Raw genomic sequence first — 22654 nt, 5'->3', positions numbered from 1 at the left:
CACATGAGTTTCTCTTCTCTTCTTAGTGTTTGCCGTACATAGTGTTTCTCTTTGCAAACCCTATCTCTTTGGTTGGGCAGCCATTTCTTGACATGGCACCAGAGCCAAAGGTGCTCAGTGAGCTTTGAAGATCCTTTGCATTGGAGAAGGCAAAGACTGTTAGCCTGCTCTTTATCATTCTCAGTCTGTCATCTCCTGGTTGTGAGCTCCTGTTAGAGTCTGACAGGAGACAGGAGCTCTGTCAGTCCTTTAGTGGCTGTTTTCATCAGTCCACAGCCTGCGGGAGTCACACAGCCCATACTGGGCTGTTATTGTGCAGTCGGCCCAGTTTTCTGGGCAGGTCGGCCAGATCTGGCCAAAGTCGGCCAGATCTGGCTGGTCGGCCAAATCTGGCCAGGTCGGCCAGATTTGGCAGGTCGGCCAGTTTACTGGCCTGGGGGCTATATATAGCAGCCCCCCCAATCATTCCAGCATTGTATTCTGCAGGTTCAGGACTGTCTCCGTCATCTCCGTCTCTGGCATTGGTGCTGCCATTGCTTCCAGTCTGTTCTGGTGCCCTCACTGACGCTCCGGGCTGCGTGCAGGGACTGCTCTGTCTATTTCAGTGTATTCAGCATTCATCTCAGTCAGTGCAGACTTTCTTCCTTCATTCCCTGCTTTCTCTCTCCTCTCCTCAGTGTTCGTGTTCTTCCGTTGCGCACTCTCACATGGTATCATCGCCTGATTGAGAGCACGGAGGACATACCCTCAGGAGTGAGATACCTTACTGCTGCTGCCATCTGATCAACAACTGCCAGGCGACTTCTTCTGGAGGCTCTTCAGCCTGCGTTTTCTGTCCTACAAAGGCTGCCACGTCATCCAGCGATGCAACAACCCTGCGTTTTCCACTAGGCTGTCCCTCCTTCTGCTGGGCGACTCATCTACAGGCTGCGTTTTGCTGTTCTGCTGGTCGCTTCCACTCCAGGCGGCACATTTCCTGCTGGCGACTCCTTTCCTGGCTGTTTCCTGGTGCTGGTGGTCTCTTTTCTGGTGATCGTCATCAGTTATCTTTGCGTTTTGCAGATCCAGGTGTTTGTAGGCATTCTCAGCCTGCGTCTTGGTGGTTGGTGACCACATTGCCGGTCATATTTCGACATCGGCACAACTTTCTTTGGTATTTTGCAGATTGGAAGATGTCTTACCAGTTTTCAGGCTTTGATGACTCAGAGGATGAACTTCTTTCTCATCATTCCTCTGAGCGGAGGCGGGATTATCATGAGGTTCGACGTCGGGAAGAACCTCCTCGCACTCGTCCTTCTTCAGTCCATGCATCTCAGAGGGTTCCATCTACCGCGAAGGTTTCTTCCGTGAAGACTGCTTCAGATGTGCGGATGCCTTCCTTGATTCCCTCTATTCAGGTGCCGATTCTCCCTTTCTTTCCGAAGGAAGATAAGTTGGATGGTTCCAACTACTCCCTCTGGTCATGCAAGGTGGCCTGCATCCTCGATACATTTGACCTTTGGGAGCTTGTTTCTTTACCAATCGACCGTCCCCCCGCGGATTCGTCCGATGGCACCTCTATGGACCGTGTAGCCTTATGGGATAGGCTCAACTCTCGAGCCCGTTCCTTTCTTTTTATGAGTCTCCATGATTCTGTTTTTGTACATGTTCACAGGTTACAGACCGCGGCAGAAGTGTGGAAGAAGCTTGCATCTTTGTATCAGCACAAGACATTTGCCCATAAGATTTCCTTGGAGAAGAAGTTGCGGATGCTCAGTCTTGATGATTCTCCTTCCATGAAGGAGCACATCACGAAGATGGAGGATATGCGAGGCGAGTTAGCCTCTCTTGGTCGTTTGATATCGTCTGAGGATATGGCGATGATTCTGTTGACTCAGCTGCCATCACCCCGTTATGATATCTTCTATACCAGCCTCATCACTTCGAGGACCCGTGAGACACTCCTATGGGAGGAGCTTTCCCCGCTTGTCTTGGAGCATGACAAGCGACTCAAAGAGGTGGGAGCCAGTGGCTCCACCAAGGCATTTACGGCCGGCACAGGTGGCGGCAAGAAGAAGAAACAAAAGAAGGAGAAGGCCAAGGACAAGAAGGAGGAGGACAAGAAGGATGCGAAGGAGAAAAAGCCCAAGTGTTCCCATTGTGGGAAGGGCACTCATCCCGAGGAGAAGTGTTGGCAGAAGTATCCCCATTTGAAGCCTAAGGAGAAGGACTCGAAGGCGGCTCCAGCCACAACAGAATCTGCGTTTGTGCATGTCTTTGTTGAGGAGGATACAGCCCTAGCTTCTACCACACAGGAGAAGCCTTGGCTCGTCGACAGTGGAGCATCTTCACATATGACCTTCCGTCAGGATTGGCTTCAGGATCTTCGTTCGAGAGGGGGTACCGTCACCATTGGTGACAATTCTACAGTCCCTGTTCGAGGCGTGGGGACTTTACCTATGTTTTCTGACAGGCGGTCTTCCTCCGCCAAAGTTCTCTATGTTCCTGATTTGGGTTTTAACCCATTATCTGTGCATGGCCTTACTCGGCTAGGTACCCGAGTCATTTTTACACAGGATGCAGTCACAGTGGAGGATGCTTCTACAGGTGATGCTCTTTGGACAAGTACACAGGAGGGTGGGCTTTATACGCTCACAGCCTTGGCTGCGCAGACTTCCCATGAGCTTGGGCTGCTTTGGCATGCTCGGTATGGTCATTTGAACCTCGATTCTCTTCGGTGGGCTTCTAGGAGGAAGATGGTGGAGGGACTTCCTGATTTCCCTCCTCTTCACACTTTGTGCCCTAGCTGCTTGAGGGGCAAGCAGCACAGGCAGCCTCAAGCAGCACAGGCAGCCTCACCCTCAGGTTGCTTCTAGGAGGGCTACTTCTCCGCTTGAGTTGGTTCACACCGACCTTTGCGGACCTATGGGCACGGCCTCCCTTGGGAAGGCCAGGTATTTGATGCTGATTGTGGACGACTTTAGTCGTTATGTGTGGCCTTATTTCTTGGAGTACAAGAGCGAGGCGTACTCCCGTTTCTGTGAGTGGCAGGTGTTTGTGGAGACCCAAACAACTTCCAAGGTTCATGGCATTCGAGCTGATCACGGTGGCGAGTTCACTTCTCACCTTTTCTCTCAGTTTTGCAGGGATCATGGTATTCGGGTGGAGTATTCCCATCCGAACATACCATCAGAGAATGGTGTGGTGGAGCATGCGAATCGGACCATGGTGGAGATGGCCCGATCTATGCTGGAGCATAGGAGTCTTCCTCATTTCCTTTGGGGTGAGGCGGTGGCTACAGCGGTGCATATTCGCAACCGCTCTTCGACTTCGGCTTTACAGGACATGACTCCCTATGAGGCTTTCTTTGGGAAGAAGCCTTCCGTGTCCCATTTTCGCATCTTTGGGTGCGATGCTTTTGTCCATGTGGACAAGAAGAAGAGGAAGACGAAGTTCGACTCTAAGTCGAGAAAGCTTATCTTCGTGGGTTATAGTACGACCACGAAGGGATATCGGCTCTATGACCCGACGACGCGGAAGGTTGAGGTGAGCAGGGATGTGATCTTTGATGAGGCTTCGGCCTCTGAGGATCCGATTGATGGTTCCATTACAGATGTTACTTTGTCATCGATGGACCACCCCCCCACCTTCACTTCCTTCCAGGATACCCCTTAGCACCCCCCCTATTCCTCCTCCTTCGGCTTCCCTTTCCCCTTTGGTGGATGTGACTCCGTCTTCTACGAGCTCTTCCATCTCCACTTCGGGATCTTCACGGGATACACAGCCTTCTTCTGATGCGGAGGATCTACCTTCACTCGGTGAGGGGGAGTCCCTCTCTGATTTGGGTGCTTTGCAGGTTCCGGAGACCCCCCGGTCCCCCTCACAGCAGCAGGAGTCTCTCAGGATTCCTTTATGGTATCGCCGGCTCATGCAGGATTCAGGTGTTACTCACTTTCCTGCTTCTTCTACAGGTCCACGTCGATCAGCATGTTTACAGGCCCAGCGGGATAGTTCACTATGTGTGAACTATGCTCTTATGTCACAGATTCTTCAGGATTCCGAGCCTTCCACAATGGAGGAGGCTCTTGCACAGGATATTTGGAGACAGGCTATGCAGGCCGAGCTCGATTCCATCGAGCGAAACCATACTTGGGATCTTGTTCCGCGTCCCGCGAAACGGAAGGTGATAGGTGTGAAATGGGTCTTTAAGACCAAGTATCTTGTAGATGGCTCCTTGGACAAGCATAAGGCTAGGCTTGTTGTCAAGGGTTTTGCACAGCGCGCAGGCTTGGACTACTTTGAGACTTTTGCTCCTACAGCCAGGATGTCCACCATTCGCGTTCTTTTGGCTCTTGCTGCTCACCACCGTTGGCCTGTTTTTCAGATGGACGTCAAGTCTGCTTTTCTGAATGGCGTTCTTGAGGAGGAGATTTATGTTTCACAGCCTTCTGGTTTTCTTGTGCAGGGGAAGGAGGATCATGTCTACAGGCTGCGGAAGGCTCTTTATGGCTTGAAGCAGGCTCCTCGTGCTTGGTACCAGCGGATTGACCGCTTCTTTCTACAGAGTGGCTTTGCGCGCTCCGCTTATGATCCCAATCTCTACTTACGGGTTGTGGATTCTCTTTCTGTGTTCCTTATCTTGTATGTGGATGATCTTATCATTACAGGGAGTGACACTCAGCAAGTGGAGCATACTCGGTCCATTCTTCAGCAGGAGTTTGACATGACGGATCTAGGGATCCTTCACTTCTTTCTAGGCCTGGAGATCTATCAGATGGCACAGGTTATTTTTATCTCGCAGCTCAGGTACATCTCCGAGCTTCTTTCGGAGTTTGATATGGCTGCGTGTCGGCCTATCTCATGCCCCATGGACCCAGAGTCCAAGCTTTTGACAGCTGGAGTTCCCCTTCCAGATGCCACTCGTCACAGGTGCCTTGTCGGCTCTCTTATTTGGCTGCTTCACACTAGGCCGGATATCTCTTTTGTGGTGGCTTTATTGTCTTCTTTTATGCAGACTCCTACCCAGGATCACTGGCAGGCAGCCTTGCGGGTTCTTCGCTATTTACAGGGGACTCGATCCTTCGGGATCATGTATGGAGATGGGATTACCCTTTTTGGATGGAGTGATTCTGATTGGGCAGGTGATGTGGATTCGAGACGATCCACTACAGGTTATGCTTTCACCCTTGGATCCGGTGCTGTCTCTTGGAGCAGCAAGAAGCAGCCTACTGTGGCCCTTTCTTCTACAGAGGCTGAGTATCGGGCCCTATGTTCGACCGCTATGGAGGCAGTTTGGCTCCGTCGCTTACTAGGGGAGATTGGCTTTTCCCAGACCGGACCTACGGAGCTGCGCGTGGATAACCAGAGTGCTCTTGCTCTGGCCAAGAACCCGGTGTTTCATGCTCGCACGAAGCACATTGAGGTTCAGTATCACTATGTTCGAGAGCGGATCGTGGATTCGGAGCTGGTGGTGGTCTATTGTCCTACGGCGGCCAATGCAGCTGATCTCTTTACGAAGCCTTTGCCTCAGGCTTCTTTGCTTCATCACATGCGGTTCTTGGGTCTTCAGCCCCTCCCAGGATCTCAGAGGGGGTGTTAGCCTGCTCTTTATCATTCTCAGTCTGCCATCTCCTGGTTGTGAGCTCCTGTCAGAGTCTGACAGGAGACAGAGGAGCTCTGTCAGTCCTTTAGTGGCTGTTTTCATCAGTCCACAGCCTGCGGGAGTCACACAGCCCATACTGGGCTGTTATTGTGCAGTCGGCCCAGTTTTCTGGGCAGGTCGGCCAGATCTGGCCAAAGTCAGCCAGATCTGGCTGGTCGGCCAGATTTGGCAGGTTGGCCAGTTTACTGGCCTGGGGGCTATATATAGCAGCCCCCCCAGTCATTCCAGCATTGTATTCTGCAGGTTCAGCACTGTCTCCGTCATCTCCGTCTCCGGCATTGGTGCTGCCATTGCTTCCAGTCTGTTCTGGTGCCCTCACTGACGCTCCGGGCTGCGTGCAGGGACTGCTCTGTCCATTTCAGTGTATTCAGCATTCATCTCAGTCAGTGCAGACTTTCTTCCTTCATTCCCTGCTTTCTCTCTCCTCTCCTCTGTGTTCGTGTTCTTCTTCCGTTGCGCACTCTCACAAAGACAAGTTGCAGGTTCAGTATTTACATCTAATTATCACTCTACTTCCGCTGTGTCATTGGGAGATATCCTTGTTCTCCCTCCCACCCTCCCCTTTTACAGGTTGCCACTTCGGTACCATGGTGTCTCCAATGACAGATTTCCTCTCCTAGGTGCTCTATTGCGGCAAGAATTGTCACACCCTCAAAGATTGTCGACATCGATCTTTGCTTCCTACCCCATCGGAGTATATGTGTCTTCCACTAGGCACTCCTTGTGCTACCTCTCCTTTTTGGGCCACAGAGATTGTTCTACATCAGCTCTCAGCTTACTATGCTCAAGGCAATAAGCCGCATCCCACGCACACTAAGTCCCAAGGAGCAGATAGAGTCTTTACGAGGTGATAAGTCCTCCTGGAGACCACCACACTGTCTGGAGGTTTGCCCCACCCATTTTCGGGTCCAGTGGCTATTAGAACCCACATTTCCTCCATAGTCCACTCCATTAGAGCCTGTGACTTTTCCCACCCTCGGCTCACCTTAAGCCTCCTTGTCAGCAGAGTATGTCAATTCATGTGTGAGTTTGAGCATGTATTGTGGGCTGGGGACATTATGTAGATATTTTAGGCATTTTTATTGTGTAGCATTTTATGCTTTATAGCATTTATTGCTGCCAATAAATGCTGGCCGACCTAACACATTTTATGGCATTATTCATGCGTATATATTTTGGGCTCCTCCTCCTTAGCTAGTGAGTTCACCACCTGGAGGTCCCGTGGAGAGAGGAGCCGGTGCCAGTGCCCAGGCAGCCAATGATTCACTGTTGTATGCGACAGTCTTGTGTCTAATATATGGGATTCCATTTCCCGAGCATACATTTGAGTTCTCATGTGTATTGTGTTCTTTCTTTCCCTTTCTCTTTTGTCTTGTGTTTTAGCAGTTTATTTCAGCACATGTTTATGCTTCCATTGCCGCACCACTTCTGACACTTCTATCCCACTCTCTTCTACTAAGGTTCGAGAAGAGACCTTTAGGTGTTCTCTGACTTTTGCTCCTTTTGAGCTCCCGATACTTTCTTCGCACAACTGGTAATACTTTCTTCATCATTAGACACCTGGGAGTTCGTGATCCACAAGTTGGGAGTCCTTACCTCTCTCAAAGGGGGATATAGAGGGGGATCCTTTTCCTTTTTCATCAAAGGGGGCATCTTCTTTTTCTTTAGCTTTAGAGGGGGCTCCTCCTCCTCTAGTTTTAGAGGGGATCCTCCTACTCTCGAAGTTTTTCCCCCACCATCCCTTACTTCCGAGGTTTGGCTCCCTTTTGAGCAGTTTTACCTCCACTAAAACCCAACATCCAGAGGATCTATCTTCGATTGGGGCCCTTGAATTTTCAGCAGTGACTTTGTGACTAGGCCTTTGTATTCCTTCTAGCATGTTGTAACAGAGCTAGTGGCTTCTCATATGAGGTTGTATTTTAGATTCTACTGCTCATCCGATCTCCTAACTATCTTCATAGGTCTCCTTTCAGGTGGCTTTCTTAGATTACAGGGTGGATATACTTCTCTTTACCTCACTTCTCAGGTTACAGGGTGTTGAGAAACCACATCATTCCGTACAGTTTCCCTTCTTCATTTCCATTTTTAATTTTAGTTTTCATCCGCAAAAAGGCTTTCTAGCGTCTTCCAAGAGTGTTGGAGCACCGTTCAAGAGACTTCAGTAGGCAAGACTCGACACTGTTCGTGCCTATATATTTGGTACCACCCATTTATTCTTCACTCACCATTTCTTTTGTTCATGAGACCTTCGTCTTTCCATCTCTCTGTCCTCTCTCCTTCCACCATCTCCATCTGTTGCCAAGCGTTAGTTATCTCCTTCCCAGATCTGCGTTTATGGTAGTAGTGGTTCCTCCTCAGTTGGCGACCTCCTTGTGCAGTGGGGGCGACAACACTTCTCGACAGCTGGCAATAGCTTATTCTCCTCCAGGCAGCTTCATCAATTTGCGTTTGGCTGTTTGTGCAGCTCCTCCATCACCTGGCGACAAATTACCAACCCATGTACCTTGCATTTGATAGTTAGGAGGCTTCACCCATTTGCGTTTGCTGCATCTGGGATCTCCTTCACCGTTGGCGACCTTTCCCTCCACTAGGCATCAGTATTGGAGGATGCTACATTTGTGTTTTCAGCTTTTGACACCTCCTTCACCTCTGGTGTCACTCCCCAATAGTTGGCTGTTGAGCTAAAATATGCATTACTTATTGATTAGCCTCTTAAATAGCCCCAAAACACTCTAAAAATGCTCTTTTAGAGTAAAACCCTGAAACGGGGAATGGGGAGCAGTTCGAGAGAGTTCAGTGGAAACCCTAAAACGGGGAGTGGTTCGAGAAAGTTTAGTGGAAACCCCAATTTTTGGGGCGTCCTTCCACATCTATAAATAGACAGGGTGCCCCCATTCAGCAATTATCCTTGTTTTGCAGGTTACACCAGCCCACACACCCTCTGCTGCTGTTGGCACCCAATTTCCAGCCTGCAGCCCACCTCCATCTTCTGTCCAGCCATCAGCGACTGCGGCCACATCATCTTCAGCCTGTCCATTGCTGTAGGCGACAGCTCTCAGCTGCTGGCGACTGCTCCAAACTGTCCCAGACTGTTGTTCAGCCTACTGTCCATCATCTCTAGGGTCAACCAGCTTGCATTTTCAGCATTGTAGGCCCTGATACTCTCAGACACTATTTCAGCCTGCTGTTTACAGCAGACTGTGCACAGTTTCCAGCCCCCGATCGGTGGTACACTGCTACGTTTACCAGTTTCCAGCCTCCAGACTGCTGCATTTTGGTGACCAGCCTGCTGCCATTCACTATTCAGCCCTCCTACACTCCAACTGGTGGTCACAGACTTGGGATCCGTCTTCGGTGGACGTCACACTCCGACATTGCTGTGCCCTTGAGCACACTGTACACTCTTACATTCATTTACAGCATTCATTCACTCCAGAGTTGTGTTCTCTCTCTCCCTTCTTCTGTTTGTGTTTGAGTTTTAAGTTTTGCGTTTAGGGTTTGAGTTTTGCCCTCTGTGTCTGTGTCTTTGTCTTTGTGTTTTTGTCGTGGTCGTACACTCTGTGTGTCCTTAGTGCAAACCCTAGCACTCTTCTTAACATTGGCGCCGGTCTTCAAGCTTGTGTTTGCAGACCTAGAGGCTCCTCACCCTTTGATGACAATCTTCCTGCTTTAGGCATCACCAGTCATCATCCTTGCATCGTGGATTCGGAGGCTCCTCTTTGACGGCAGTCTCTGTGCCCCAGGTGACACTTTGTCATCCTTGTGTTTGTAGACTTAGAGGCTTTTCCGATAGTCTTGTTGCTCTAGGGCATCTTTCGTGCTACGACACCCTTGTATTTCATTTATTCATCTAAGTTTCTCTTCTCTTCTCAGTCTTTGCCAAACACACTTTGTGTTTGTCCCTGCAAACCCTACTGTCCCTCTGGTTGCTCAGTCATTTCTTGACACGACACTCTCTCTAGCTGATACTCTTTGCCCTAGTCCTAGAGACATGGGAGTTCGGGGGTTAATATTTGCTTTGCATAGTGTGTTTGCTGCATTGAACATCATATACATTCATTCATTCATTCATTCATTCATTCATTCATCATTAATCTTCAGTATTCATTGTCTTTGAGTTACCCTAACCCTAACTTTGTTCTTTATTAGTCTGTACTTTGTCATAACAATTGTGTTTATTATTTGTAGATGAGTATTTCTTTATAGGAGGGAGCCAATGCCAATGCCTATACAGCTGGTGACTCACTATTGGCTCTGTATTCTCTCTTGAGAAATAGCTGGCAAAGTTACAGGGGCAAAATGGGCCTGATTAGAGGGAATGTCGATCAGTTTTGTCATGTGAAGGTAACTGTTTGTGGGAAGAACAGCTGAAGACAAAGTGGCACTAGTTTGAAAGAGGATGCATTGAGAATTCAGGAAAACACGAGAGCTGATTTACTACTGAAAATCCTGACAGTTAGGGCAACAGCGTGTGCACCTTGAATTGTGAAGCTCTTCAATGAAAGTGGAGAAACACCATGAGGGGTACCAAGAGCTTCTTCAATGAGAGTGTCCAATATGAGGATATCTAAAGGAGAAGTCGAGAAACGCCAGCCTCTTTGTGGCTCGTATCTATTAGATTTGGGCTGAGTTATTTTTCCAAAAGAGGCTTGAAAGTTTTTGTAGGAATGTTGCCAATAAATGATGGTGCAGTAATTCCTTATATCAAAGGGGTCAATTTGTGAAGTAAGGTTCTTACTGTAGAAGGGAGGAAATGGAAAAAGAAAGGGTATTCAAATCTGCCAAATTTACCACAATTGAACTTTTGGGGTATGTCAAATTTATTAGCCACCCCTACCAAAACTAATATTTAAAGAGGTTTTTGTATGAATGGTGTTTTAGACAACTACCAATAACACTTTTTTGCTTGGTTTCAAGGTTGGGAGGTTGACATATTATCATTAGATCCTAATTTGGGTGATCTATTTTGTTTGAAGATAGTTTGCTTGTTTGGCAGGAACTTGATATAAAATCATAATAGAATTTGTTTATTGTTCTGTCCACATGGGTATGCTTTGCATTTGGTATGAAATCTTCAAGATTATACATCATAGAGTAAAGCAAGCTAGTGACCTAGCTAGTCATATTGAAGCATGTTTGTATTTAAATGTCATTGTTTCTTTTTGCTTATCTTTTATTGACTTGAATTTTTACCTCAGGTTGGTGAACGAGTAAATGGCCAACATCTAGGTATTTTTAATAGGGCCTCAATGGTCTTGCCAAACAAGCTACAAGTTGATGCAAAAACGCTATTGACCTTTGCTGGTGAGATAGATTTTAATTATGTTATTTGGATTTATGAACACAAAGCTTGGCTGATAGTGGACTGTGGATATCAATTACGTAACCATTATTTAGATGCATGCTTTTTCTTTCTCTAGGTTTGACTTAATCCATAGGCTTGCAAAACATTGAAAAGATTTAAGATTCTAAGATGATGTCCCTTGAAATATATTGGTAAGTGTATGTCTGGTGCACAATGTAAGGTGTGTTTGAAATATGAGGAGGGAGTGAGGAATGGGGGGAAAATGAAAGGAAGAAAGTTGCACTATTGTCTAGTAAAGGCCTAGTGGTTATCAAAGTAGTCATGGAAACTGTGGTCATGGAAAATAAAAGTACAGTTACTAAAAGCTATGGTCATGGAAAATGAAAGTATATTGACTAAAAGCTAAGATGCCTATTTGATTAGGCTGCTCAATTGACTAGTGAAAGATGTGTGAGGAGACTTAAAAAAGCAAAAAAGTTTATTTAATTTCAATGACTGGATGTGATCTTGAAAAACAAAAGCCAAAATCTACCATCTAGGATATAATATGAGATAGAGGATGTTAATATGATTACACTTGTTAGTGGGCTAGTGAAGGATAGTGCATAGAAGGTCATCCTCTGCTTCGAAGGGAATTGATCTAGCATATAAAACAAGACTTTTAGATTGCACGACCCTTTGTAGCAGTCGCAAAGTTGATGGCCAGCAGTTCATACCTGGGTGCATAATAATTAAGGTTGGGGGCTCAGTCTTGCTGGGTGCATCACTTGCTTGGACACCTATGTTCACATGATTTGTTCCTGGAAGTTTGCCTGCTTGGACAATCAGGTGGTCCTAATGCAATCAAGATTTGCAATTTATTCAGCTTGGGAGCTATCCTATCTGCTCATCAGAACAATGTCAACCTGGCTTGTGAATAAGTACTTGAGGCATAAGGAATATCAGGTGTGATATTTCTGTAAAGCTGAAATATATAGACATGTTCAATATTGGCCTTGTTCAGTGTAATCTTACTGCATTCTTGAGTCTTTCCCCTACCAAGTTAGTTCCTGTGCAGAGTCATACATCCTGTTTCCAGAAATGGGTTAATGAGTGCCTATGCACAAAGGTCAAATATGATGGAAATCTTCTGGAAAGTCAAACATAAGTGGGACTACTCTGCCTTTTGAGATTTTTAAGAGTACATGAACTAAATGTGTGACTGTTTGCTTTGTCCTTTCGTAGTTGGATTTTTTGTGTTTATCTAATCTTAGGATTTGTTTTTGTCATTTTCTTTGATTGTTCAAGTGGGAAAACTTGATGGTCTTGGTCGAGTTTGGTGTATTTTTAGATAGGTTGGAGCTCGAGATTGTCAGTGGTGGCTGTTGAACATGGTGGTATATGTATGTTTTCTTGTCGAAATTCTTGCACTTGTCTTGTACACTATACTTGAGGATAGTCTCCTATTCTTATCAAATACTTCCATGCCATAAGGCCAAAATAATATAACACATTTTCCATAAACCAATAGGCATAGTAATCAAATCAATAACCCAATTATAATGAATACACCACCATCTTTCTCTCAATAGTCAGTAGCTTTTGAGTGTCTGAATCGCCAAAGCTTCTTGGGCTACAAGGTCCATCTTTGACTATTTGCCAAATCTTACCAAAATGAGGATTATTTTGGCAATGCCCTTTGAGAGAACGATAGAAATCGACCGAAATTTCGGAGAAGGACAAGGCATCAACTTTGGCGATTTGACTAAGGGTATCATAAACCATATTAGTTGTGCCCTTTCACTAATGGACCCTAAAGTCAAAACTCTTGTATAAGCTCTACCCATCTTTCATTATGACTATAGTGATCTAGCTGATTGCAAAGGTACTTTAAAGCATGGTAATTGTGCAACATGTTTCGTTGGCGCTAAAATGCGAAATGGCTAAAACACTTCATTGAAATGCAAAAGGCCTTGAGTGAAATGGCTATTTGAAACATGATTTTAAATGGAAAAAGTGCTTTTTTTCTTGCTATTTGGAGGTTTTTTGCACACTCTATTTATTGGATACCATTTTTATTGATCTTGTATACCCAAAAAAAGACATCATTTGTTGACATAAAAGGATATGCATGGATAAATGTGTAGGTTGAAACTTTTTATTTATAAAAAAACCTTTCTTACATGTATTGTTCAATCGTTTAACTGGGTATTTTGCTTGGAGCCTTTCCAAAGGTGAAATGTTTCGGAGTGAAATGCAACATTTCAGCGGTGAAATATTTCGGGGGTGAAACGTTTTGTAGTTACCTTGCTTTAAAAGATGGCGGTTAGTCCAAATAATGAACCAAGTGCCATAGCGATGTGAAATTTTGAGAAAAGTTAGAGAGCAAGGAGAGGTTGTTGATGTGATTTGAAGTGCCATCAAGTATCAGTTCTACAACATGTGATAGTACTTTGAGCCATTAGAGGAAGAGATTTCACTCAATCTTTGCTGTAAACCCTAATTTATAGCATAAATTAGGGTTTGATAGCCACCTTGGAATGCATGCTCAAAATTGAGGGCCTAGAACTTGAATTTAAACAGTTGAAATTGAGGAATTTCAGGGAGATTTAAGAGGCCAACTATGCAATATTAGATTTGGGTCTGAATTTGTATTTCAAGGAGTAGAATGAAGGCCACAATCCCCAAGCAAACCAATGGGCAAATTGGTTTGGAGACTTGCTGGTCAATTTTGACAGCAAGGAGCATGTGGATTAGTGGAGGAGATTAGGAGATCTCAGATATATTTCTTCCATTTGCAATATAGAATAAAAAAATACTGCAAGGGGCGCCAATTCGGGGGCCAAGAGGGTGTCCAATGTCCAAGTTTAAAGTGGTAAAGTGTGCATTTTCAGTTTATGTGATTTTTATGCTTTAGTGCTTAATTAAGTTATTTACCACTCTATTCGAGAAGGAAGGTTGGTTTCATTGGGTGACGTACAAATAGTAATATTAAATTTTAAGCACATGGATGACCGCCAATATTTTCTTCTCTCGAGTAGTGTAATGTGTTTGGGCATTTGTGAGATTACGATTGTCAAATGTGGCCATCCTAATAAACAATACCACCCATAGCATAATCACTTATATCCATATGAACCTCGAAAGGTTTTTTTGGGTTGATAATCTGCAACATTGGTGCAATAGTAACCAACTATTTCAATGTTTGAAAACATTGATTGAGCTCACTGGTCTAAATAATTGGTGGACTAATATGTTTTTTTTTGCTTCGGATACCCTCAATAAGCAGACGTGTAAAGGGTTCATCAATGTGAGCATAGTCCTTGAAAAACTTCTGAAAGCATCCAGTAAAGCCCAAAAAAAAATTGACTTGTCTTATGGTCCTCGAGATAAGCCAATCTAACACTACTTGAATCTTTTTTGGATCAATGCAGATGCCATCAATCGAGATGATGTATTTGAGATATAAAAGTTCCATACAAAACATTCACATTTGAACAGGTTTGTAAACAATCACTCTTATCTTAAGAGACAGAAGATGGTATGTAAATGGCTTACATGCTCCTCAAACAACTTATTGTAAATAAGTATGTTGTGGAAAAAAGCAACTATCCTCCTTCCAAGATATTGATGGAATAAATCATTCATCATTTGTTGAAAAGTTACAGGAGCATTAGTTAATTCAAAAGGTAGGACAAAAAATTGAGTGTCCATACAACGTTCAAAACACAATCTTTGGGACATCCTTGGGAGCTATCTGTATCTTATGGTATCCATACCTTAGATCAATCTTGTTTGAAATAATGGGTAATGCAAAGTCCATATGTAAGGTCATCCATTCGAGATAACAAATATTTGTTCTTAATGATCACTTTATTAAGACCCTTATAATCCATGTAGAATTGCATTGTGCCATTGTTCTTTTTTCTACAAAAGATAGGTGTGTCCCATGGAAATTTACTAGGTTCAATAAAGCCCTTTGCTATGTAATTGTCAAGTTGCCTAGCTATCTTGTGTTCCTTGAGATGATGGAAGTCTGTTAGGTAGTTCCTACGGAAAGACATCAATGTATTGTTAAATTGGGTCCAAATAGATCCTTAGAGAAAGAGAATTACATTGTACCATAAATGATTGGACTTTTTCAACATAATAGATATAGCTAATAATATTTGATTCATGAAAATGTCTTTAGAATTCCAAGGCTAATGCCACATTGAATTTAGTGATGTCCAAGGGTGGACAGCCATTGATCAATAAAAGCAACCATCAAGCTCAAAAGAAAGTACATGGGATTTATAATCAATGTACAAAGAGACCTATTAAATAACCATGGCATGCCAAGGATGACATTGACATGGTCTGAGCTCATCTCAAGAAGTCCAAAGAATTGTGGCATTATGGGATTGAAAGATCCAATCTCAGTACCATTCGATCCTAGCAATCTACAATTAGGCCCTTTGCATATGAGACATAATATTATTGGTTAGTAGATGCCATGTGGAATCGAAGTCTTTGCACCAATTGAGAAGAGAGAAATTATGAGTAGAATCATTGTCAAATAAAATTGTAACTATCTAGTCATTAATATTTTTTCGATGACCTTCAAAAGATCATGTAGGCCAAACACAATTTTATATATGGAACAACCATTACAATTACTCACATTAACAAAGTAATATTGTGCTAAAATTTCAAAGGCATACTTGGAGCTTCCACAATGTTCATTGAAGCTTTAGAAGCTAACTTTGCCTTTTTATTTTGTGGACACTCTTTATCTTCGCGAAAGCGTCTAGTTTGATGGCATGCAAAGTAGCGACCTTTAGAGCAATCCTCACTACAAGTCACTTCATGCTCATTATCTTTTTTCTTATGCGATTCCAAAGGTGATTGATATGACAATACAAGGGTAGTGGTTTTCTTCAACTTGAAGGTAGATGCAACTTGATGGAACCCACCCATCGACTAGCTACCCCTACTCACAGCCAAAGTATTGTTACAGTTTGTGGCGTACTTGTAGAAGTCCTCTAGAGAAGGTAAAGGATTGAGGAGCATCTTGTTCTAGTAGTTTGGTGGCAACCCAAAGAGAGAGTGCATATCAAGTAAGGGCATAGGCTTGCCCACCAAGCATATGCCTTCTTGTAACATGATATGTATCTATTCGATTTGTTGAGTGTTGTCAAACTGATACACATCAAAATAAGCCATCCATTTGGCCAACCATGAGTCAATGTTGGTCTCATCATATTCCTTATTCTCCCCTTTATAGGGAGTGTTGCCACATTAATACAAATCAAAATATGCTATCCATTTGGCCAATCACAAGTCAATGTTGGTCTCATCATATTCCTTCTTCTTCCCTTTACAAGGATTAGGTTGGAATTGAAGAGGCAACATCCTCAAGAAGTCTCATTCATTCCTTTCTTCTCCTTCTTTTATCCTTTCTCTGATAATCGTGGCAACCACACTTGTTGCTAGGAGTTTTGGGAATGGGGAAAGAGAAACATGTTTTGGAGTTGCAGAATGGAGTTTTAGTCCACGCTGGAACAGGGAAAATGGAATTTATGTCGATTTTCATGAATATTTTGATATTAAAGATATATTAAGGGGTAATACGATTTGTAAACTAAACCTCTATACCAAGAATACTTTAATCCCTCAATACTATAAATTATACATGTAACGTTATAAGAGATTTGATGAGGGCCAAACTACCTAAGACTATAAAATGAAAATACACGAGTTTCAAAAACTTCCAATATTAGTAGTCTATATAAAGGGCTACCATGATATTATATAGACTAAAAAAAGGAGAGTTTGAGGCTTGAGGACTTAAAACTTATGAGTACATGGTACATATTAAAGAATAATGTTGAAATAAATACATCATGCATATGCCAATGATCCATGAATTGAATCATGATCAACTAGGAAGTATAGTGTACTACAAAAGTGAACACGATCTATTTAGTATGATGTATTAACAATGATCTGAAGAGAATCTCACTCAACATCATCTAAAGGCATCATATCGATCGGGGGCTGGAAACTGTGCACAGTCTGCTGTAAACAGCAGGCTGAAATAGTGTCTGAGAGTGTCAGGGCCTGCAATGTTGAAAACGCAGGCTTGCTAACCTTGGAGATGATGGACAGCAGGCTGAACAGCAGTCTGGGACAGTTTGGAGCAGTCGCCAGCAGCTGAGAGCTGTTGCCTACAGCAATGGACAGGCTGAAGATGATGTGGCTGCAGTCGATGATGGCTGGACAGCAGATGGAGGCGGGCTGCAGGTTGGAAACTGGGCGCCAACAGCAGCTGAGGGTGTGTGGGCTGGTGTAACCTGCAAAACAAGGATGATCGCTGAATGGGAGCAGCCTGTCTATTTATAGATGTGGAAGGGCGCCCCAAAAATTAGGGTTTCCACTAAACTCTCTCAAATCGCTCCCCGTTTTAGGGTTTTACTCTAAAAGAGCATTTTTAGTGTGTTTTGGGGCTGTTTAAGAGGCTAATTAGCAAGTAATGCATATTTTAGCTCAACACCCCCTCTCAAGCCCAAAATTGAGCCGAAAGGTTAGGCTAGCCATTGTGATGTTGATGTACCCCAAGGCGTCCCACCCCAAAGTAGCCAGGGCATTGGATAAAGGGTGCACGTTGGCTGCCCAGTGGCCTACCAAGACTACAGAGGCGGTGGTTATCTTACCAAGGAAATCCAAGTAGTCACCCCAGAGAGGACAGGGAATCAGACAAAGGGTGCACGTCGGCTGCCTAGTGGCCTACCAAGCCCTACAAAGGTGGATGGAACTACATGGAACTTTTGTGTGTGTGTGTGTTTTTTTTTTGGAATAAGTGTGGTAAATTTTATGGGATGCAACCGATTGAGGACTAGTGACCTAGAAGACGAGAGTAGGGAGGGTACACCCAACACATCACAAAACAGTACAGCATCAAGAGAGATGTTGCATGATTCGCCTCGGGAGGGAAAGTCTCCATGGTGGTAGAAGAGCAAAACTCCAAGGATGATGAAACCATGAAGGAACGACGCGCATCCCAAGTCTCCAGCCCAGGTAGGATTGGGCAAACTTGCATGTTAGCCGTACATTGAAAACAAAACCTGCAAAGGAGATCAAAGTCTGCAATCACAGAGGTCAGTAGTGAGATGCTCCAAAAAAAAAAGAAGAAGAAGAAAAGCTAACTGAAGAAAAAAGTGCAAAGATGCAAATGTATATGTGTGTGTGAGTAAATGCAGAGGAAGACTTAAAATGTAGAGACAAAAATCCTATGGGCTCGACTCTAAGAGTGTGAAAAATGAATGCTAGACTGACCTAGGGTATCCGAAAGGACCTAGAGACATGCTAGTCTAAGAAGGTGGCCACCATCGCGTACGTCAAGGGAACGCCTGATGAGGTTGGGAGGAAGGTGAGATAGATGCATGAAGTGCAACGGGATCGGTACTTGCAGACCAATCAACCAATCCTTTAGGAGTAGAGAAGGATAGCTGTTGAGGTTGTCCGGGTGCCACATGTCCAGCAGTCGCTGTGGGGGACTAGAGGAGCAAATGGGGCAGCAGCGGAAGGCATAGCCCCACTGGACTATGAAGTTCAGTGGTCTGTTGAGGCTTTTTAGGTGGAAGACCTTGGGTCTTGGAGCGACACTCCTCGTCCACAATGGCTTGCTGTCTGGCAGTATGTGCAAACCGGTTTTTCTTAGGGAGTTGCTGCTAGATAGGTCTTGGTTCTTTGGTTCCATTGGAGGAAGAGGAGTCACCCTTTGATTGGCTTGCTTTCCCATCTAGCGAGTTCTTGCCATTGGTGGTTTTCCCTCCCGAAGAAGAAGCAACTAACCTCCTCTGCTCTGAATAAGGCTGTGATGAGGATTTCTTGTGGACTTGATTATGCAGCCTTGCGTAACGCAAGAACTGGCACTCAAACTCGTAGAAGGTTGGCAATCGAGGTTAGGAGATGATGAGTTGAATGAAATTGAAGTATTTTGCGGGCAACTTATTCAAGAAGAATGTAACCTAATCGTCATCTGACTTTGGAGAGCCAGTAGTGGCGAACTTGGCAAGTAACTGCGTGTAGTCAGCCAGCTTGACTTTTAGATCATCCCCTTCCTTAAGAGAGAACTCTTGAAGCTCAAAGTCGAGATTGATATGTCAAGTACGATCACGAGCCGCATAGCGGTCGAGAAGGTGACTCCAATGCTCTGACGCAAGCGGGAAGTGCTGCAATTGAGAGTGAAACTCAGGAAGCAATTCCTGCATTAGCTCAACATTGGCTGTAGCATTGTGGATTCTCCATTGACAGATGTAGTCAGGGTGAGCTAGTCGAGGGTCCGACATAGGCTCTAGATCAATGATGAGGTCTTAGAGACCCTGAGACTCAAGCACTTGTTGCATGAAATTCGACCAAGTAGTGAATTTTGACCCGTTAAACCGTGTCTTATCCGTGAAGGCATTCTTGGCCGTTGCAATAGGAGTGGTAGTGCTCGGAGATGCATAGTGTGAAAAAGTGTAGTGGGGGTAGAATGGGGGAGTGGAGTATACTTGGGAATGGGCCCCAGAGTGCCTACCAGGCATGCGGGTAGTGTACAAGGTGGATCCATAGGTAGGGATGGGCTGACCAAGCATGGGCATGGTAGCCATATGAGGAACCCAAAGAGTTGGGATGGGAACACGGGGAGCAGAAGATGGGAATCCCTGTGTAGATGTAACCCAAGGAGAGTGTGAAGATGCACCATAAGCTAAGGATAGAAACCCCTGTGTATGAGTGGTCATGGGAGATGTGAAGCTGGGGATAGTGGGGGGGATGCCCATCACAGTCGACCTAGGAGTAATGGGTATGCTCATTTGCTGAAAGGTGAGAGGCACTGTGTTAAGGGTGGCATTCCCCCTAACGAAGTACCATGGTGCAAAGAGGTAGAGAATGGGGTGGAGAAGGAAAAGGTGCTAGGAGCGGAGATGGTAGATCCAACCCCTAGGGTGTGTGATGTAGATGTGGAGTATAATCCAAGATTTTGGAAAGATGATGATGAGATGATCAAGGTGTGATATAGAAGAGGGTGGGATGGGAGGGAAGTGAGAAGTGTGTGTAATATGCTCAAATGAAACAGAAGCTGTAGATGTACCTGCATTTCGTTTGCTTCGTGAGCCCCCTCTATTGAAGTTCACATACGTAAAGCCATCCGGATCTTGTACCTCAAAAGAAGAAACATGCGAGGGTTTTGATTCATGCAACACAAAAGAATTGTACAAACCTGACATTGGACCTGGCGGAGATGATGAAGATGGATCGCTAGATGTTCCGAATGCTCTATGTCCTCCATGATCGGAGAGGTGGCCAGCCTCACCAACCGGTCCAAATGTGGTAGCAAAACTGGTAGGAGGGGTGTAAACATCACCGTACTTGTTGCGATAGTACTCCTCAAAGTCCTCCTCTGTCATGCTAGTGAAATTTGGTGAAGGTGGAGTGTTCTCCTCCTCACCGAGTCCATAATGCCGTCTCAGGGCCTCCAATGATGGAGAAGTCTGATAAGACATCATAGGAACTGGAGAAGAAGGTATCTGGGACATTGTGATTCGGTTACGAGTCGTGTTGTGTGCCTTGCACAAAGACTAGCTCTCAACAATATCCGCAAGATACTCTTTACAAGAGCACCAACTCTGATACCATGTTAAGAAGAGTGCTAGGGTTTGCACTGAGGACACATAGAGTGTATGACCACGACAGAAACACAAAGACACAGACACAGACATAGAGGGCAAAACTCAAACCCTAAACGCAAAACTCAAAACTCAAACCCTAAATGTAAAACTCAAAACTCAAACACAAACAGAAGAAGGGAGAGAGAGAACACAACTCTGAAGTGAATGAATGCTGTAAATGAATGTAAGAGTGTACAGTGTGCTCAAGGGCAGAGCAATGTCGGAGTGTGATGTCCACTGAAGACGGATCCCAAGTCTATGACCGCCAGTCGGAGTGTAGGAGTGCTGAATTGTGAATGGCAGCAGGCTGGTCACCAAAACGCAAGAGTCTGGAAGCTGGAAACTAGTAAACGTAGCAGTGTACCACCAATCGGGGGCTGGAAACTGTGCACAGTCTGCTGTAAACAGCAGGCTGAAATAGTGTCTGAGAGTGTCAGGGCCTGCAATGCTGAAAACGCAGGCTGCCTGACCTTGGAGATGACGGACAGCAGGCTGAACAGCAGTCTGGCACAGTTTGGAGCAGTCGCCAGTAGCTGAGAGCTGTCGCCTACAGCAATGGACAGGCTGAAGATGATCTGGCTGCAGTCGATGATGGCTGGACAGAAGATGTGGAGGCGGGCTGCAGGTTGGAAATTGGGCGCCAACAGCAACAGAGGGTGTGTGGGCTGGTGTAACCTGCAAAACAAGGATGATCACTGAATGGGAGCAGCCTGTCTATTTATAGATGTGGAAGGGTGCCCCAAAAATTAGGGTTTCCACTAAACTCTGTCAAACTGCTCCCCGTTTTAGGGTTTCCATTGAACTCTCTTGAACCACACCCCGTTCCCTGTTTTAGGGTTTTACTCTAAAAGAGCATTTTTAGTGTGTTTTGGGGCTGTTTAAGAGGCTAATCAGCAAGTAATGCATATTTTAGCTTAACAATACTGACTATCTTTCAAAGAGTTTTGTAATATCATCTCTTGAGATAATATTATTAGTGTCCCCCAGTTTCTTCTTAAGCTTACTTACGTGAGGTACTAGATGGATCTTACTAGTGGTAGATATGTTGGAGCTTGTAAGCCATAGTTTCTACTTTCTTAAGTATTGTGGATGGACCACAATACCTTAGTGATAACTTTGGGCATGGTCTTGTTTCCATGGTCTTAGAATGCTCAAACATCTTAAGGAGACTTGTTCTTCTTCAAAAGAAAGAGGCTTTCTATTTGGGTCAACATAGGTTCTTGATGTATTCTATGCCTTTTTGATGTTTGAGCTAATCTTAATATCTCATTCAAATCCTCGGAGAAATCCTTGGCTGCTAGAACCTTTTGGTTTTATAGTCCCATTGCATAAGGAGCTCTAGGTTGAAGCCCGTACATGAGCATGAATGGACTGTATCCAGTGGAAGAGTGCTTGGCACTTTTTTATGCATACTCTACTATTGGTAAGTACTCTTTCCAATTAGTCTACCTTTTGCTTACTTATGCTTGAAGCATATCCTCTAGGGTTTGGTTTACCCTTTTTGTTTGCCTATTAGTTTGCATACGATCTTCTACACTCATGCTAAGTTTAGTATCTAACTTCCTAAATACATTTGTCCAAAAGTGATTATCGAATTTGCTAACTTGATCAGAAACAACATTTGCGAGAAGGCCATACAATGGGTGTCGGCTATCAACTTCATTTTGGTTAATTGATCCACAATTTCCTACATAGAGTCATGTTTCCTCTGTGTCCTAGGTAATCCAACAACAAAATCCATGAAGATACTATCTCGTTTTTCTAGAGGAATATTTGAAGGGTGGAGTCCTCTTCTTGCCTTTAAATTTTCAGTTTTATTGAGTTGACACTTATCACGTTTGACCACATAGTCTAGGACGTTCTTATAAATTCTAGGCCAATAAAAGCGCCTCTTAACAAGACTGTAAGTCTTGCTTACTCTTGGTTGTCCCAGCACTAGGGGTATCATGATACTCTTAGAGTATTTGATGCCTAATTGTTAGCAGTCTAGTCAACTCATGTGTGAGTTTGGCGTGTGCTAAGCATTCTAGTATT

The 22654-nt window shown here is 44.5% G+C and overlaps 1 protein-coding gene across 1 annotated transcript in view; it reads left to right on the top strand.

The window, feature by feature from the left end:
- The window catches only part of LOC148040389 (uncharacterized), a 51992-nt gene that overhangs the window by 7614 nt on the left and 21724 nt on the right, over positions 1–22654 (top strand). The window contains exon 2 of the mRNA XM_087699085.1: positions 10840–10945. Within this exon, the coding sequence (XP_087555211.1) occupies positions 10840–10945 (106 nt within the window). The remainder of the gene's footprint in view (positions 1–10839; positions 10946–22654) is intronic.

The sequence above is a fragment of the Lygodium microphyllum genome, chromosome 2 (assembly GCF_053477565.2).
Source record: "Lygodium microphyllum isolate KBCC chromosome 2, Lygodium_microphyllum_v1.1.10, whole genome shotgun sequence".
NCBI classification, from domain to species: Eukaryota; Viridiplantae; Streptophyta; class Polypodiopsida; order Schizaeales; family Lygodiaceae; genus Lygodium; species Lygodium microphyllum.
The sequence above is the reverse complement of the archived record's forward strand: the minus strand, read 5'-3'. Positions and strand labels throughout refer to the sequence as shown.